This window comes from Macaca thibetana, chromosome X (assembly GCF_024542745.1).
Source record: "Macaca thibetana thibetana isolate TM-01 chromosome X, ASM2454274v1, whole genome shotgun sequence".
Taxonomy (NCBI): domain Eukaryota; kingdom Metazoa; phylum Chordata; class Mammalia; order Primates; family Cercopithecidae; genus Macaca; species Macaca thibetana.
The window spans coordinates 113467193-113486142 of record NC_065598.1 but is presented as its reverse complement, the minus strand read 5'-3'; the positions used below and the strand labels follow the sequence as shown (position 1 = coordinate 113486142).

The window sequence follows — 18950 nt, the reverse complement described above, 5'->3', positions numbered from 1 at the left end:
AAAATATAGGATGCCCAGTTCAATTCCAATTTCAGATAAACAATGAACACATTTTTAGTATGTTTATCTGAAATTGGAATTGAACTGAGTGTCTTGTACTTTATCCAGCAACTCTACCCCACCCCCAAGTGAATTAGGTGGATAATTAATCCTACATTCTATTAGTGTGTGATAAAGGGACAAAGCAGGAAGAATTGCATGGCCAATGCCATTGTATAAATATTCATCTGATTTTTTAATAGTGTTCACTGAATGGGGAAAAAATTTGCACATGTGTCTATTCAGTCAGAGCTCTTCCAGACTGTGCATGCACTGAATAGGCTTAAATGCAAATACTGTATGTATGGTATTATGTACATTTATCAAAAATGCTCAGCAAAAAGCAGGAAGGTGTATAAACAGCTTCATTATTTTTGGCTTAGATTGCCCCACAAAACCAAGATGGCTACTGTAACACATTGACAAAATCTCTAGATACGTGAATTGACTTATAATCACTGAAACTGTTCTCAGTCAACATGTTCAAAATGAGGTCAACCTGTACATGTCAAATAACCATCAACAGCCAACTTTCTAGATAAATATCAATTAAAATTATTTTGTCATTAAAAAGGGATTGTTATTACATATACAAAGTCACTTTAGAACGGTCTCCTCACTTTACAAAAAGGGTAGTAGAAATATTTCAGTTATATTATTTCTATATCAATCTAAAATCTGATGAGTCTTCTGTAACACGAAGTAGAATTTGCTTCTCAATTCTGTCAATGCATAATCTCACAATTTTCCCACAACTGAAGCACTAATAACTCCTAGATTTGAATGGCAATCAATACAAGTATGTATTAAGAACCCATATAGATTAGATTCCCCAAACAGAAGCTACTTGCACTGTCTTGCCTGGCTTACTGCAAAACTCATATTTTGAAATCAGCTACTGACATGGCCGACTATAGTAGGAATCTAACTTGGTTTTTCATAGCTTCTGCAAGTGGTTTTTCTCTGGGCAATTACTGGTTTTTCTCCAGGCAATTATAGGAACACCTTTTCCAATTTTAAACTCAGATCTTCAGCCCTCATGTGGTATGGCCTTAAGGTAATCAGGACTTAAAATAATGGTGTAAGTGCTTAGGCGTAGTTTTTTTTTTTTTTTTTTTTTTTTTTTTTTTTTTTTTTTTTTTTTTGAGACAAGGTCTCTGTTGCCCAGACTGTAGCGCAGTGTGGCATGATCTCAGGTCATTGCAACCTTCGCCTCTCAGGCTCAAGTGATCCTCCCACCTCAGCCTCCAGAGTAGCTGGGACTACAGGTGTGCACCACCACATATGGCTAATTTTTATTATTATTTCTTTTTTTGAAGAGACGGGGTTTCGCCACAGTGCCCAGGCTGTTCTTGAACTCTTGGGCTCAAGAAATCTGTCTACCTTGGCCTCCCTGCCTGACTCGGATTACGTGCATGAGCCATTGTGCCCAGCCAAGTTGGCTTTTTAAAAATAACTTTAAATTTCTGTGGTTTCAAAGAACCAGAGACCATAAACCATCCTACAGTTAGTTTCTCACTCATTAGCTATAGATAGATTCTTCTGCCTCTTGGGCTTGGTGTTTTTCTATTCCCTACCTGAAGATTATCTAAAAACAAACACACAAACCATTCTGCGAATAGGAAGGAATCAGTGTGTAGACTAAACCTACATTTGCCACCTGCTTCATATTCAACTAAACAACTAGGAACTCAAAGAACCACCTCCTAAAGTACAAAAAGGAAATATGAGAGCAATCTCACACTTACCATTATTTTCAGACTTTTCATTATACTCAATGAAAAGAATATACCAGAACAATTGAACATACAGAAAAAAATTGACTAACAAGGTCTCTTTTTCTTTTCCTGTCAGTAAAAAGACTCACTTTTTCTTCAGGCCCTGAGGAAAAAAAGGTGGTTGGCTCTGCAGAAGCCTTTTGTCAGGTTGCAAAATTCCTAACAGACTCCTAAAGAGGTAAAAAGGAGCAATGACATGGAAGGAGGGAGTATAAAGTGAGTCAGCTAGAATAAAGCTGGTTGCTTGGGAAACACTTTTCTTACATGAAAGTGACTACAAAAGGTTCACCAGGAAATTACCCTACAGCTTGATTTTGTTTTTATCCCCCTCTATCCTTTGTTATAAGGGAAACACAAAAGTAAGATGAGCTTAAGCAGTGCACCAAGGAACTGAATCAAGCAGAGCAAAGAATAGCTTGCCTGTACAAAGAAGGTGCTAGGATTCTAAGGTCCTTGAGGTGAACAGGGTATGAGCATAGATAAGGACTTAGCCAGTCATTAAAGTAAGCAACTAATTAAAGAGTTTTGATTTCTAAAGCCCAGCAAGTTGAAACAGTAAGATTTGATAGCAAACTAAGATCAACACTGAAGTGCTAAGTCTGAACAGGGAATCGGGTATCTGGTGCTCAGAAAACATTTAACAAGAACTCTTTCTTGGGCCCACTGAGGCCAGGCAGAAAAACGACGACAACAAAAAATGAAGCAAAAAACAAAAATAAAAACAAACAAAACTAACCCTAGGTTGAACCAAAAATTAAAAACACTTCAAGTTTAGAGAACAAGAGACTGTTCTGCTTTGTTCTTAAATCTTGCTCTAAGTGCACAGCTTTTAAATTTTGGTATGTAATACTGTACGCTGGAGTTGAAATGTATATAAGCACCTTCAACCTAAAGACAGTACTACTCAAACTGAAGAAATGGCATCTAAGAGAAAAATCATCTGCTGGCTTTTCAAACCCAAATCATTTGTAACAGTATCACTCTCATTCTCACAGTCCTATTTTAAGTTGACTACTAATATTTTAAGTTGACTATTACCAAAAGTGATAATCCCAACTAAACCTGAAAAGTCTAAAAACAGCAGTAAAAAAAAAAGTGCTAGGCAATCATAAATTAGTCTGATTTTCCTAGTACATCCCAAAATGTCATGTAACTAGGCAGTAGAAAATAGAAATCACTCGAATTTTCTTGGATACAAAGCAATACTAGTTTATTGACAACATTCACAAAAAGCTGAGAATATAGTTATGACAATTATCTAATAGAAAATTAACTGAATCTTCAAGATGTGAATTGTTACTTTTATTACCTTTTGAAAGGACATTTAAATTTTAAATACTATGAAAGCGTAGAATATATCTAAAATTAACTAATAATTATTTTATCAATGATATTAATAGAAACAGATAGAAAATTTGGCACAATGGCCCTATGTTTTTTGAAAGGTTTTGTGGCAATATTTGTAAATGATCTTTAATGAAATCAAAGGAAACTTTGTTGTGAAATATACATCTCTTCACATACAAGGTAATTACAAAACTTCAAGTGGACCTTTTCACAACTATATCTTATCTAAAATGACAACCTGATTTTTCAAAAATGATATATGTAGGGCAGATTTATGCCATATTCCTAAAGGAACAGCTTGATAATGTATTTACTTACATAAAGAGAAAACCATTTTCTTGGGCCTACTCAAGAATTCCAAAATAAAAACATTCTATTCTGCACATTCACAACCATTCAATAAATACCTACATTAAAACAATAACACCAAGGTAAGGCAGTTATATCACAATGTCCCAATTTGTTAAAGTAGGTTAGAATAAATCTATTAATGACTTAAAGTAATTTCCAGTAAAATCGAGACAGAAACAGATAACTAAATTTATGCCTGCCTAGAAAAATCAATATCTAATTCAATCATGCTAGATCACTGTTACTTTTAAAAAAGTAAACGAGATGTTGGGCTACAGGCTGTATTATAGAAGCTTTATCAAGTTAAAGTGCTAAAATTTTTTTTGTTTTGTTTTGAGACAGAGTCTCACTCTGTCGCACAGGCTGGAGTGCAGTGGTGTGATCTTGGCTCACTGCAACCTCTGCCTCCCGGGTTCAAGGGATTCTCCTGCATCAGTCTACCGAGTAGCTGGAGGAGCTCCTCTGTGCCACCATCCCCGGCTTTTTGTATTTTTAGTAGAGACAGAATTTCACCATGTTGGCCAGGCTGATCTGGAATTCCTAACCTCAAGTGATCCACCTGCCTCGGTCTCCCAAAGTGCTGGGATTACAGGCATGATACACCATGACTGGCCATATTAATATGATTTTGTAAGTTACCTAAAACATTAAATGGAGTACTAATCTGTGTGGTGTGGTGGTTTTTCCTTTTTTGTTTGTTTGTTTTAGATGGAGTCTTGCTCTGTAGCCAGGCTGGAGTGCAGTGGCGCGATCGAGGCTCACTGCAATCTCCACCTCCCGGGTTCAAGTGATTCCCCTGCCTCAGCTTCCCAAATAGCTAGGACTACAGGCATGCACCATTATGCCCAGCTAATTTTAAAAAACTTTTTGTAGAGATGAGGTCTTGCTACATTGCCCAGGCTGGTCTCAAACTCCTGGCTTCAAGTGATCCCTCCACCTCAGCCTCTCATGGCACTGGGATTACAGCCATGAGCTTCTGTACCTGGCCAATCCTTATTTTGAGCAAAACAGGTAAACATATTTATAATTTAAAACTATTTTAGTTATACGAATTCTGAGGTTTTTAAGAGTTAAAAAAGTACGTCAAATAAATATAAAAAAAGAAAGACATATGGCTTTTAAAAAATAAAGACCCATAAAACTATTCAGTCTTTACTGTTCTCTTCCTGTTTATCCAAGGGCTACAAAAGCAAGATAACACTTCCTATTAGTTTTCTAAACAGCTTTCTCAAATTAAAATGAATTAATCTAAAGTCCATTCTTTCTATAAACTATAGACATCATTGTTGTTAAAAGCTTGCTTATTTGGTAGCTGCTGATGATTAAGATACTTTTAAGTCATTTTAGCTAGTTTCTGACTACAGGTGTTCACCCCCATGCCCAGCTAAATTTTGTATTTTTAGGTTTCACCATGTTGGCTACAATGGTCTTGATCTCCTGACCTCATGATCTGCCCGCCTTGGCCTCCCAAAGTGCTGGAATTACAGGCATGAGCCACCGTGCCCGGCCGTGTGTGTTTTAAGAGTCAGGGTCTCACTCTGTTGCCCAGGCTGGAATGCAGTGGCACGATTATGGCTCACTATAGCCTTGAATTCTTGGGCTCAAGTAACCCCCCTCTACGCCCACCTAGCTGGGACTACAGGCAAATACCACCATGCCTGGTTAAGTTAAAAAAAAAAAAATGTTAGAGACAGGGTCTCACTATGTTGGCCAGCGTGGTCTCAAGTACCTGGCCTTAAGGAGTCTTCCTGCCTCAGCCTCCTGGGTAGCTGGGATTACACGCATGAGCCACCACACCTGGTGGGGTACTTATTTTAAAAAGTAAATGCCAGTAACTTCTAAATAAAAATTAGCATTCTAAAGCACCTATCACGAGCCCCCCTTTTTAAAAATTTAAATTGATAAATTCTATTAGTGAACTGATTACACAGACTTCAAGATTTCTTGTTTTTCTTCTTCTGAGTTCACTGCTCATCACCAAAAATGAGCAGAGGAACAAAACTCAAACCAAACTATTTATTTTTTAAAATTAAAGAAAACTTACTGTTATTATCTTTGATAAAAGTTTTGATGGGAAAGTTGTAAACTAATGACAGAACTGAGACTGTCGTGTAACTGGTAGCTTTTAATTATTCGTGTTTTCCTGCAATACCATGAATAACAGAAACTCAAATATATTTCAGTAAAATTTGCTATTATTTTCTAAATTTAATTTCTATGCTTTATGTACTTGAATTTCTACTTCTATATTCTTTTTCTAATGAAATGTATATCAGGCCAGGCGCAGTGGCTCATGCCTGTAATCCCAGCACTTCGGGAGGCCGAGGAGGGAGGATCACGAGGTCAAGAGATCGAGACCATCCTGGCCAACATGGTGAAACACCGTCTCTACTAAAAATACAAAAATTAGCTGGGCATGGTGGCACACCAGCTACTCGGGAGGCTGAGGCAGGAGAATCACTTGAACCCGGGAGGCGGAGGTTGCAGTGAGCCAAGATCGTGCCACTGCACTCCAGCCTGGCAACAGAGCGAGACTCTGTCTCAAAAAAAAAAAAAAAAAAAAGAAAGAAATATATATCAATTACTTGATATATATATTCTACAAAAATCTTCAATTATCTAGAATGTTTACCTACAGAACACACTACGTAGGTCAAGTTCAAGCCCTTTACTATTTATTATTAAAAATTATTCAATCTTATTTATATCTTAAATAGTAATTACTAATCATTTAATTTTTTTGTAATTACCCAGCTATTAGGAATACATTTTTCCCATTAGTTTGAAAGCCAATAGAGGTTTGATTAGGTAGAAAATGTTAATAACTACACTCTTTGTGACTACTACAAAACACATTTGAAGGGAAAGGGAAAAAGAAACATTTGTGTTTCTAGTTAGAGGCTTGCGGCCAAAAAATGAATCAGTTACACTAAAATAAAAACAAAACACAATACAGTACTGTGGCCTAACTAAGCAACTGACAACAATCTATAAAACAATTATAGTTAAAAAAAAAAAAAATCTGGGATTAAGACTTTTTGACATGGCACAGAAACCCAAATCAGCAATGGCTCACATCCTGAGGGGGTTTCCCTTAGGAACAAAGAACATAACCCTTTGAAATGCAGTGAACAGTGCCTGGGATTCCAGCTCTTTCAGAAGCAAGGTCATTTTCTGACCTGGCTACCATACCGTAATCAATTATGTCAAAGCTTAAAATGAAGGGCATAAAAATACTGCTTTTTATTGTTTGAAACAGTAACTTTTTAAAAGAACTTTGAAAACAGACGCCCACCGTTAGTTAGCGTTATGGCGTTATCGTTCTTTGCATGTAACATGTAGCACTATAATATTTCTTTCTTACTGTGAACACATTCATTCCTGAAAAAAAGTTGGTAACAAGGAACTGATAGGAATGCAGGATAACTGGCAACACCTCCCAAGGTTTCACTTGTTAACATTTAATATTTACTGGGTATAGGATGTCCCCAAGTTATGAAGATCCTATACATCCAAAGCACTCTCCTTGCCTCAGCTTCCTTACCTACCTCCTCTTATAGGAACTGGTACCTGTGTGTAGTTAGGGGTAACTGCAGATTGGAGAGAACCAGGAAGTTCAAAAGCAGAAGAAGTTGTGAAGAGCAGTAGATACCACAGAGCATGCTTACTCACCACCCTGTTCCCCAACTAAACCTTGTGTGCGCTAGTACACATAACTGTGGACTATGCTGGGAAATAAGGCAAAGGTTAAAAGTCAACAGCTAAGGGCTATGATCTGGGACATAATAGGCACAGTAACATGCACTTAAAGGAAAAAGAACTGATCTCAATCATTAACCTTAACCCTTAAGCCAAGCTAATAAAGATAAAATACCGATTGCAAAATACAGACAAACCTACTTGCTTTCACTCACAAAGCTACTAGTTTTATCAAGCTACCTGTTCATTTTGCTCACCTATCTTTAACTAATCCAAAGACTAAGCCCCACCTGTAACACTAAACAATCTTTATCAACTTGTCCACCATATCCAATGTAACCAATTTTTTCCTTACTCCTTCCAAAAGTTTCCCACCCTTTATATTTCTTCCATCACTGCCCTTCTCAGTTTTAAGGGACAAGTAGTAGTTATACTAGGAAATTTCTGTACTAATGACGTTAAGTAAGCTAGGAAAGAAAAAGCTGGCAGTGAAAGGGGTGGAGTTGGGGCTGAGTGAAATGTTCAATCCACCTGCCATTTTAGTTTGGCATGGATAGGTAATATATTTTAAAAGACAGATTTAAAAAAAAATTCAATTTTTAACAGTACTGCTAATAACCAGAAAGATGATTCCCTCAGTCTTCCAATTTCGATGAATACTTTCAGGCACAGAATTAAGAGGACTGTGGATATTAAGTTCATCCACAGCTATTCTTACCAGTTCAAGAACAATGTCAGAAAGAATACTCTCACCTCTTCTCTTGAGCTTGCTTAGTAATCAGGATGCTTGCTTCTGAGACAGTGAGTTTGCATATAGCACTGCATACTGTTTATATGTTCTCTAGAAAGTTTGATTTGTGGTTCATAAGAATGCCCACGATTCAATGAGTTTTGTACTGGAATAGTCTATTACAATTAGTAGCAGCCAAGTAGGTTTTATACAGATATAGATAGCTTATTACAGGTATGGCTTGTTCTGTATAGGATACCTATTAGAAAATACCATTCAATGTATACCTATGTAGCAAAACTGCACGTTCTGCACATGTACCCCAGAACTTAAAGTATAATAATAAAAAAAAACCATTCAAGTTTTCCCTTAGAAGTTTCAAAAAATCTTATATTTCATCCTCAGAGTTTTTTAAAAACTGACTCCTCCTTTGAAAAAGTTTAAAGATCAGGACTCTGGAGAAAGTGAAACTGCTCTAAAGTCTATTTGTACAATTAAAGATTTCCTTGAAGCATTATCATAATTTATAGTTTTATTGTTTTTGCTTTTATTTTAAAGAGACAGAGTCTGGCTCTGTTGCCCAGGCCAGAGTACAGTAGCGTGATTGTAGCTCACTGCAACCTTGACCTCTCGGGCTCAAGCGATCCTCCTGCCTCAATCTCCCAAACAGCTAGGACTACAGCCATGCACCATCATGCCCTACTACAACTTTTAAAAACTTTGTAGAGATGAGGTCTTGCTACATTGCCCAGGCTGGTCTCAAACTCCTGGCTTCAAGTGATCCCTCCACCTCAGCCTTTCATGGCACTGGGATTACAGCCATGAGCTTCTGTACCTGGCCAATCCTTATTTTGAGCAAAACAGGTAAACATATTTATAATTTAAAACTATTTTAGTTACATGAATTCTGAGGTTTTTAAGAGTTAAAAAAGTATGTCAAATAAATATTTAAAAAATGAAAGACATATGGCTTTTAAAAAATAAAGACCCATACAACTAGTCAGTCTTTACTGTTCTCTTCCTGTTTATTCAAGGGCTACAAAAGCAAGATAACACTTCCTATTAGTTTTCTAAACAGCTTTCTCAAATTAAAATGAATTAATCTAAAGGCTAAACATTCTTTCTACAACCTACAGAAATCATTTTTGTTAAAAGCTGGGTTATTTGGTAGCTGCTAATGATCAAGATGCTTTTAAGTCATTTTAGCTAGTTTGTGATGATACTGAGTCTAAAATCACATTTGCAAATATATTTTGTAAATGGTCACCCTCGATCTGGAAATCAATTCTACCTGTTATTATAAAGGGATGGCTACTGGATGCAGTGATGCAATGCATTCAATCTTCAGGGCAATGACTAACACTGGATTGAGAAAATTAGTATGAAGAAATTGCTGCCTAAACATGTTTTTGTTAAACTGTATATGTTGAAAATGTTTAAAAAGGTTTGGAGACAAAAAGGTTTTGTGGACTTAAAAAACAACTGACTCTGATGGAATGCCAAATTGTGAACTGCCAGACAGTTGCCGCTGGTAATAGAACTCTAAGACCTGAAGCGCTCTGGCAGAACCTGATTATATGGTAATCCTAGTATCTGAGAGAAGGCAAAAGAGCTAGAAGAATAACTGATAGAGTGGTTGCTATAGTAACCAAGATAAATTTGTATACTGACTGAGGAAAAACACTGGGGTTGCCATCAGGTATGAGGCCCACATTATGTCGTAGGTGCTTTTTCCTCGGTTTTGAATCATGAGATGACAGACTAACACAAAGACTGCTGAGTTTGAAATAAGGGAATAGAAAGAGTTTCACTCTGAAGAGTAGCTGGTTAGCTGAATAATATCCAACAGTGAGAGGGGAACAGACCTTGTGAAAGTTTGTAGATATTAGCCTAACTATGGATAGAAATGAGAAACATAGGTTATTTATCAATTCAAGCTAAATATCAGTAGGACATCATAAAGTACCTACAATTTTTGTTACTTTAACTTTGATTTGAGGTATTTCTTATAGGTTATTAATCTCTTAGAGAAGGGGTTATTTAATTCATGCTGTGAACATGTTTATCAAAATGATGGGATTTGTCGTATCTCAGTTATCCATGCCCCAGGAAGCAGCACTGTAACTTGGTCTCTATACCTACTGCTGGGGCTACCTTTACCTCCTCCACCTCCATCACCACAACCCGCATGATCTCTTTATACTCCCTTCCTTCACCTCTAATACTACCCCAGGAAGTAACTACCAAAATTGCAGAGTATGAGGAAGAAACAAACAGCCTCTTAAAGGTGCTTCCCTGGCAAATTCACCTGATTCTGTCAAAGTCTTAATGAACTGAAGAGTACAAACACATGTCTTTGGTAATGTAAAGGTTATACAGTAAGTCTAAAATACCAGTAATTAGAAATTATTTTCTGTTTAAGACCACCACTGTACTTCACATCCTAAAACTATTTAGGTTTTTAATATTTTTTAAAATCAAAGGCCAGGCGCAGTGGTGCATACCTGTAATCTCAGCACTTTGGGAGGTCGAGGCTGGGTCAATCAGTTGAGCCCAGGAGTTTGAGACTAGCCTGGGCAACATGGTGAAACCTCATCTCTACAGAAAAAAAAAAAAAAATATATATATATATATATATATATAATTAGCCAGGCGTGGTGGTGCACATCTGTGGTCCCAGCTACTTGGGAGGTTGAGGTGGGAGGATCACCTGAGCCTGGGGAGGTTGAGGCTGCAGTAAGCTGAGATTGCACCATTGCACTCTAGCCTGGGTGACAGAGTGAGACCCGTCTCAAAAAGCAAAAAAAGAAAACAAATTTTATCTGTCCTATCTTATGAAGTAGATTATCACAAGAAGAGAATAAAATTTTCAATTTACAGGAGTTCATACAGATTCAACTTGAGCCCCCAAATTGCCATGCCACTATGGACTATCCTACCCCCATGAGTTATCAATTGACAGTTGGAAGTCACTAAATATAACTTGTTTGTTTATTTATTTATTTATTTATTTATTTAATTTTTTTGAGACGGAGTCTTGCTCTGTTGCCCAGGCTGGAGTGCAGCGGCACAACCACGGCTCACTGCAACCTCCGCCTCCTGGGTTCAAGCGATTCTCCTGAATCAGCCTCCCAAGTAGCTGGGTGTGTGCTACCATGCTCAGCTAATTTTTGTATTTTTAGTAGAGATGGGGTCTGACCACGTTGGCCAGGCTGGTCTCGAACTCCTAACCTAAGGTGATCCATCTACCTCAGCCTCCCAAAGTGCTGAGATTACAGGCGTGAAAAATGGTGCCTGGCCGTATGTCACTAAATTTAGAACTTGAATTTACTAATTAACATGTAGAGGGTTTTTTTTTTTCTCACTTCAATATGATGTTACATGAGTGTGATAAATATATTGGTAAATATATTTCTATCATTTCACAAAACCTTCAGTAATCAAATTTGTGATCAAATGTCAACTCATCAACAAACAGCCATTTTTAAGGAAATTTTCCTAAAGTAATAAATATTGCACAGATATTTTTAAAATTAAAATTTGTATCAATTTTCAATTCAGTGTTTCTGACACCTAAGTAAAGTGAGAAGCTGAGTTTTCAACAAAGGCAGCTACACACCTTTTTGTTTTTCAGACCTAACAATTATTCAGGACAGTTTGGTCTCAGTTCCCATGACTTAACATTTTATCATTATTCCAACCTGAATGTGATAGACTGCAGTTAATACTAACTAAACGCCTAAGAATAAAATAATACAAATAATCACTGTTCTTAGACAAGCTATTTTGCCATTGTTTTTCACCCTGGCTTGGAGAAAACTAGTAGGCAAAACTTAGGATTCTACAACAGTTCAAGGCCTCTGATAGGCAAGGTATGAAGAAACAGTCAAGTAAATCATCTTAAGAGCCCAGCTAATAGGGTAAGTGCCAGAAACCGATGGCAGGAATACCCAGCAATACTTTCCCTCCGTCCACAGGCATGGTAGCATGGTATAAGTAAGGCATCAAGAGACCTGGGCGCTAGTTCCAAGTCTGCCCTTATTAGCAATGTGTCACTTCCCCTCTCAGATCTAAATTTCACTTTCAGTTAAAAGGGAAGGCTGGGCTAAAATGATCTCCAGTCCCTTCCTACTCTAAAAATGTTATGATTCTATCCTTCTTCCAAGGCCTCAAAAATATTTTGGCTGCCACTAAAAAAAAAAAGAGTGCTGAAAATGTTACATTTATTTTTACAACATGTTCTCAGTGCCAGCCTCTAGTATGTGTAAGTATAAACCACATGAGCTAGCAGGGGCATTCATCTCATATATAATTTACCCAGTGAATACTTAATTTCAAATTTATGGGTCTTGAACTATGTACCAAACACCATTAAGTTAAACTAAAAGGTTAAAAAAAAAATCACAGAAAGATTTAGCAACAATAAAAGCTTATCAATACAAGCACACTATTAAACCTCAATATAAAGACATTTAGAGTTGGAAGGGTTCTCAAGAGTGTAATCCCCTCAATTTAAAGACGAGGAAATAAATGACTCACAGTCCAGCGCTCTTTTCTAGTATACCACACAGTTCCTCCTCTCTTTCCTGCTCTATCAAAAGACAGCCCGGTAGCAGAAAGAACGCCAGACAGTCAAACTGATCAGGTTCTAGACCTAGCTCCACCATTAATTTGCTGTGGCAGCTTTTACAAGTTCCTTTCTCTCTCTAGGTTTCAGTTTTCACAACATTTTACACGAAGGAGTTTAACTAGATAGATGTCCCTTCTAGCTGCAACAGAGTATGATCTTGCAAAATTCCTATCTGACAAAACGAAAACACACTTTGCTGAAAGAAAGTGGAATTTCTTGCCAAGAGAACAAAAAAGTTTGGGCTGCTGGTTTTAAAGATGTATCAGTTAAATTCAGCAACTTGGTCCTAAAGCATTTTACTCCAGAATCTACCAGGGGAGGATCTCTCTCCACCTCTCTGTCCCTGCTCTCACTGCCCTCCACAGAAAAAAAAAAAAAAAATACTGGACTAGGAGTCTGAAGAGCTGGTTTCAAATCCCAGTTCTGCCACTTAAAAGCTCTCTCCTAGGACAATTCACTTAACCGTCTCTGAGTCTAAGGTTCCTAGGCCAGGCGCAGCACAGTACTGGGAGGCTGAGGCGGGCAGATCACGAAGTCAGGAGTTCAAGACCAGCCTGAACAACATGGTGAAACCCTGTCTCTACCAAAAATTAGCTGGGCGTGGTGGCACACAACCTGTAATCCCAGCTACTCAGGAGGCTGAGGCAGGAGAATCTCTGGAACCCGGGAAGGGAAGGTTGCAGTGAGCAGAGATCACGCCACTGCACTCCAGCCTGGGTGACAGAGCGAGACTCCGTCTCAAAAAAAAAAAAAAAAAAGTTCCTCATACGTAAAAATGAAGGTAAAAATGAAGATAAAAATGAGAAAACCTGGGCCTGGCGAGAAGGCTCATGCCTGATAGTAATCCCAGCACCGTGGAAGGCTGAGGTGGGAGGACTGCTTGAAGCCAGGAGTTTGAGACCAGCCTGGGCAACATAGCAAGACCCCATCTCTAAAAAAGCCTTTAGCTGAGCAGGGTGATATGCACCTGTGGGAAGATAACTTGAGCTTAGGAGTTTGAGGCAGCAGTGAGCCATGATCTCGCCACCTCTCCATCCTGGGCAACAGAGTGAGACCCTGTCTTGAAAAAGAAAAAAAAAAAAGAAAAAGAAAAAAGAAAATAATAAAGAAACCCTGACCTAAAATATCAATAAAAAAGCATTATAAATATGGTATATATTGCAAAGCTGGGCAAGTGAAGATGATCTGCCACTGTGGAAAAGTAGGCTATATTGGAATTAAAAGTCTAAAAAAACCGGGCTGATTCTTATTAAATTTGCTTTCAAAGAGTAGATTAATAAAGCCGAAGACATCATTGGAAGGAAAATGCAAGACATAAATTAATTTTAGGAAACAGCCTGTGTATTAGGAATGTGCTAATTAACAAAACACAAGATAAGTCTCCACTGCCTATTCAGTTTACTACAATTTGTTGACATAGTCTGTGTACTCCCAAACACACAACAGCAAGGAACATTTCTGAAGTGCCCAAATTCAGTCTATTAACCTTAGAAATTGTATAGTTTGCCACTACAGATCATATCAAGGAACAGAACATGTTTCTGATGACCAGTATCTAGTTACGCAATCTGTCTCCACAAATCAAGATTTCTCACTACATTTCCAGGTTGTAAGTTGCCCACCCAGATCTCCTCATAGTGTCTTATGCAAATGATACAACCTTTCACAAAGGACAGAGGAACATGTAAATGATGCTAACCTTTTTCTGCCCTCTCAGTGCTGCCAGTTCTTTTCAGATGCAATTCTCCAGATTAGTCTATTCTCTTTCCAATCCTCTAATACAGAAAGGAGCCCTGAAATCCACAAACTGACCCTGTAGTTTTATCCATAGAGCTCAACACACTTAGTAATTGGGCAGGTTAAAGTTAAAATTAGAAAGCTGAGTTCCGAGAAACTTTTTTAGTCTTCACCTAATATCAGAGGATCAAAGTGCTTGAGAAGCTATATTATCTCATGAGGGAAGAAGTGACTCTATCAATTCTGTCAAAATGACTCATCCGGTTTAGATAAGTAAAATAGCTCCAAGTTCTATATATCTCCCAAAGTAAGCTCTGTGTAAAGTTAACAAATATGCCAATGCCAAGAAAGGAAGGAGACGAGCACGAACACTTTGAATGCTTTCTCTGTGCCCAGGTACTGGACTAGACAGTTTACACAGGTCCTGACATAACTTGCGTCCTTTGAAATTAAACTTACTCAATGGAAAGAAACAATATCCACAGAGTAGTTCTAAACTGACCATCTCATAAACTGATGATTTCCCTCCCCCACCCCAATACACACACACAAAAGTACCAAAGGACTTGGTCTCTCATTTAATCTGAATTGTCAGTTCATTACTGTGAAGGGAAAACCACACACACAAAAAATTAAATTTCACGGAAATCCAATACATTTCAAAACCCAAATGTATTTCCTATCCTCTGCACTTAGCTCTAAACTTGTCTCAGATATTGAACTTGAAGGAGATTCGGTGCCATCTCAAGATTGGCCATTGCCACCCCAAAATCCCACAACAGTGACATGAAGGTTGTTGGAAAGACACATATCTGAAATCTACCAAAGTACATTGCTTTCTGATTTTATTACTGTAACTTTTTGGTGTATATTGTGTATAAACACACATTAGTTTTTAGAATGACTTCTAGCATGCATGGCTAACTATACTTGCATCACAGGGGGTATTTCTCCCATGGAGTAAGTATGAGAATTGAAGGCAGTGAACTTCTGGAACCATATTAGTCCTTTATACTAACATACAAATTTTACCAATCATCAAGTTCGTACAGCATGAAAATATATTTCACTGCCTCTACTTCCACGTACATTCATAGGGGAGTTCGGCGAAATTGCTTTAAAGCACTACTCCAACTTTGAAAAGTGGAGAAGTGGGTAAGTAAATACAAGTCCTAGTCAAGCGAGCATTCCAACTACTGTACTTCCTATTCAGAATCACCCATATTAATCACCACTAAAACATCGTGCAGAATTAGATAAAGAACACAAAGCTGGGGCTCTCCTTCCAATCACCAGATTACTCAGCACTTGTTTGTCCCTCTGCAGTCAGTTGTGCACATTTCTTCTGTCTGGCCATCCTTTTAGACCGCATTCTTCCTAATAGGGACCGTGTATTCGATTTCCTTTAACTCATGACAAGGTGTTATTTTAATAAAACACTGTTGATCTAGAGTACATTCGCTAGAGGACTTTCTTAAGCAAATACCCAACCTTCCCCCCCGCTCATTTTCGCTGTGTGCAAGAAAAAGAGGACGGCAAATAGGGGAGAGTTACAGCCACCTCTGAAGTGAATAGGTAAGTTAGCGGTAAACGGGAGGATAAAAAACTACGTTACATTTCTCCTGTTACTGCTCCTTTAATCTACGGTCTCCGAGGCCAAAACGGATGTTTGAAAGGTAAGCTCAGAACCCCCCAGATACAAATCTCCGACTCTCAGGCACGTAAGCTGTTCCCCCTCACAGAAGGCTGGATCAGAAGAGAAACGGGCTCCGAGAGAGACCCTGGGACCGTTCAGTAGGGAAACGGCCGGGAGGCGGCCCGAGGTGGGCGACTCCCCCTTCTCCGCGTCACCCCACCCTAAGAAGCCCCAGGTCTGGGTTCTGAAGTGCTCCAGGGAAACGGAGAGGAACAGCGGTGGCGGACACAGCGGGACCTGGGAGGGGTGTAGGGGGAAGGCACAGGAGATGCGGGGGGCCTGGGATGCCCGGCTTCCTGGCCACAGCTGCAGTTACTTACCCCACGGGGTAGCCGCCCCCTAAGTGCACATCTTCAGGGGCATCATAGAATTCCTCGGTGTCGCTTTCCGACGCCATTTATAGGACACACCCGCGGGTGAGGGGGCCGGCGCCGCCTGGAGGAAGGGTGACTCTTGTCTCCTCCTCGTCGACCTCCACCCGGGCGAGACTGGGGAAGTGGGTCCCGGGCGAGGCTGAGGGAGCAGACGATCTGAAGAGAGGAGACTGTTAAGGAAAGGTGGCCGCCCTCAGTTGCCGGGCTTCGGGAATGACCGGCAAAGCGGCCGCCTGAAGAGGCGGCGGTGGGTCCACCGACTGTTGCTGCCACCGCTCCCAGTGATAGGTGTATAAGGAGCGCAAAAGAGGCGGTGGCTCTTCGCAGTGGGGGAGGAAGGGCGCGCCAGCGACAGCGGCTCCAGTTTCTCCCGCAGCAGCAATTTACAGCAGCTGGAAGAGCTAGTTGCCCGCAAAATACCGACGCGCACCTACCCTCGCGAGATTTCGGGAGGGGCGGTAACACGTGGGCGGGGCGAAGAGGTGGCGGGGGCGGTTCCAGAGAGGCAGCGCTCTGATTACTTCTGCCTGGGAAGCCTATCAAAACGGCGCAAGCGCGTTGAGGGCGTTCGGTGAGGACCGGAAGTAGCCGAGAAGGGAGGGGTTGAGCCTCCCGAAGGGAGGAGTCGAGCACCGTGGTGCCCGGGATTTGAGAGCGCGCGCCCGACGTAGGTGGGGTCAGTCAGAACGCCTTACTCCCTAACTGCAGTTCCAAAGAGACGCGTTTTGAGAGGGATGATTTTGGGTCGGTCTTTTTCTTGTAAAGAAGTGCTCTCGGGAAACGTTGGTGTGGACATTTTGGCGTATATTTACGATGTCTTACTATCCAAGCCCGGAATGTCCCACCCTAGGGCGTCGGCAGGTCCACCATCTCTGGCGTTACTAGAACAACTTGCCCTTATTGACTACGAGATCTTTAATTGAGATCCCTAGATACGATCCTGCCGGCCAGAGGGTGGGGTCCTTGAGATATACCCGGGGAGTGTGCCAATTCCATGGAGTAATGATGGATTTATTGCTGGAGCTGAGCCAGTATAAGGCCTCCGGTTACTTTTTCTCCGCACATGTCTGTCGCTGCCGACACGATGTGAGAGAAGTTCTTACTGCCCAAGATGTGCGTCAGCTAAATGGTAAATATTTATTGAGCGGATATCATTGCAAGCCTACGAGCTAATGGCTTAATTCTGATCCTCAACTGCCCAGCGTCCGGTGATAAAAATAGAAAGGTACTTTTTAAAAAACCGAAATGTTCTTAAACCACGGGTCATTGACCATCAAGGTGATAACATTGACTTTCAATATGATCACACAGCATATTTGTTTCTCCAACTGACGTCATGATAGGCATTTTGAGCTGTTCGAGCAGCCTCAATTACTACTCAAGAAAAGGCTGGATTGGAGCCAGGGGTATGGCCTCAGAGAGGCTGGAAAGGGGCTCTAGACTTTGTCAAGCAATCAGGGCAAGGTCTGCTGTGGTCTGGTGGACTTCGGTAAAAACCAAATGTCATATACTGTATATTCTGTAATACCCCAGGGAGTTTAGGGAAAACACTGCATAATCAAATATATTAATATTTTTGCAGCAAGATACATGATTGTTCGTACGGGATAAATAAATACAAGTAAATAACCTCATTCAGTTTGAGTCAGACGCTTCTGCCAGATAAGTTTAGGACAGACTTATTTGACTGTCAAATAAATTACTTATAAAACCCCAGAAACTTGGTTTCCAGAGCTTTTGGGGCTTCAGAATTGGAGACAAGGGATTTGTGGATCGTTGTGAGGGTATGACTTTTGTCAAACCTAAAAATTATTAGGTTTTATGTGTCTTAAACATGTTAATTAACTTTCTAGATATAAAAATGTAACTCAAAGTACTAACTTTTAAAAACGTTTTGCTAAGATAGGTTTTTTTGTTTTCTTTTTGGATTATGGAAAGATGCAAGATATAAGGTAGGGAAAGATATATTTATGGAAAGATGTAACTACCTGAATGTATTCTCTTCCTAGTTATCTAATAGTGAATTTATGGCTTCCAAAAAAAAAGTTAGTTTTCTCTATATGATAGAGGTGTTAGTTCCAGGCGCGGTGGCTCACGCCCGTAACCCCTGCACATTGGGAGGCCAAGGCAGGCGGATTTCTTGAGCCCAAGAGTTTCAGACCAGCCTGGGCAACATGGTGAAACCCCGTCTCTACAAAAACTTCAAAATTTAGCTGGGTGTGCTGGCATGTGCCTATGGTCCCAACTACTGTGGAAGCTGAGGTGGGAGAATCGCTTGAGCCCAGGAGGTTGAGGCTGCAGTGAGCTGAGATAACACCACTGCACTCCAGACTGGGCAACAGAGCCACACCCTGTCTCACAAAAAAAAAAAAAAAAAAAAAAAAAAAAAAAAAAGAAAAAAATCCGTGTATGGAAACCCGTCACTCAGTCCAGTAAACATACACAATTTGGTGTCATGCGGTGTTCTAGATGCTAAGGACAATTCATAGATTAAAAAGACAACTAGATCTGGCGCGGTGGCTCACACCTGTAATCCCAGCACTTTGGGAGGCCGAGATGCGTGGACATG

The 18950-nt window shown here is 39.8% G+C and overlaps 1 protein-coding gene across 2 annotated transcripts in view; it reads right to left on the bottom strand.

Annotated features, from left to right (window-relative positions):
* WDR44 (WD repeat domain 44) overlaps window positions 1–16903 on the bottom strand; it is a 101237-nt gene extending 84334 nt beyond the window's left edge. For both annotated transcript variants that reach the window (XM_050776086.1, XM_050776087.1), the window contains exon 1: window positions 16328–16903. In XM_050776086.1, coding sequence (XP_050632043.1) covers window positions 16328–16404 — 77 coding nt within the window. In that variant the 5' untranslated portion in view covers window positions 16405–16903. The remainder of the gene's footprint in view (window positions 1–16327) is intronic.
* Window positions 16904–18950: the final 2047 nt, after the last annotated feature.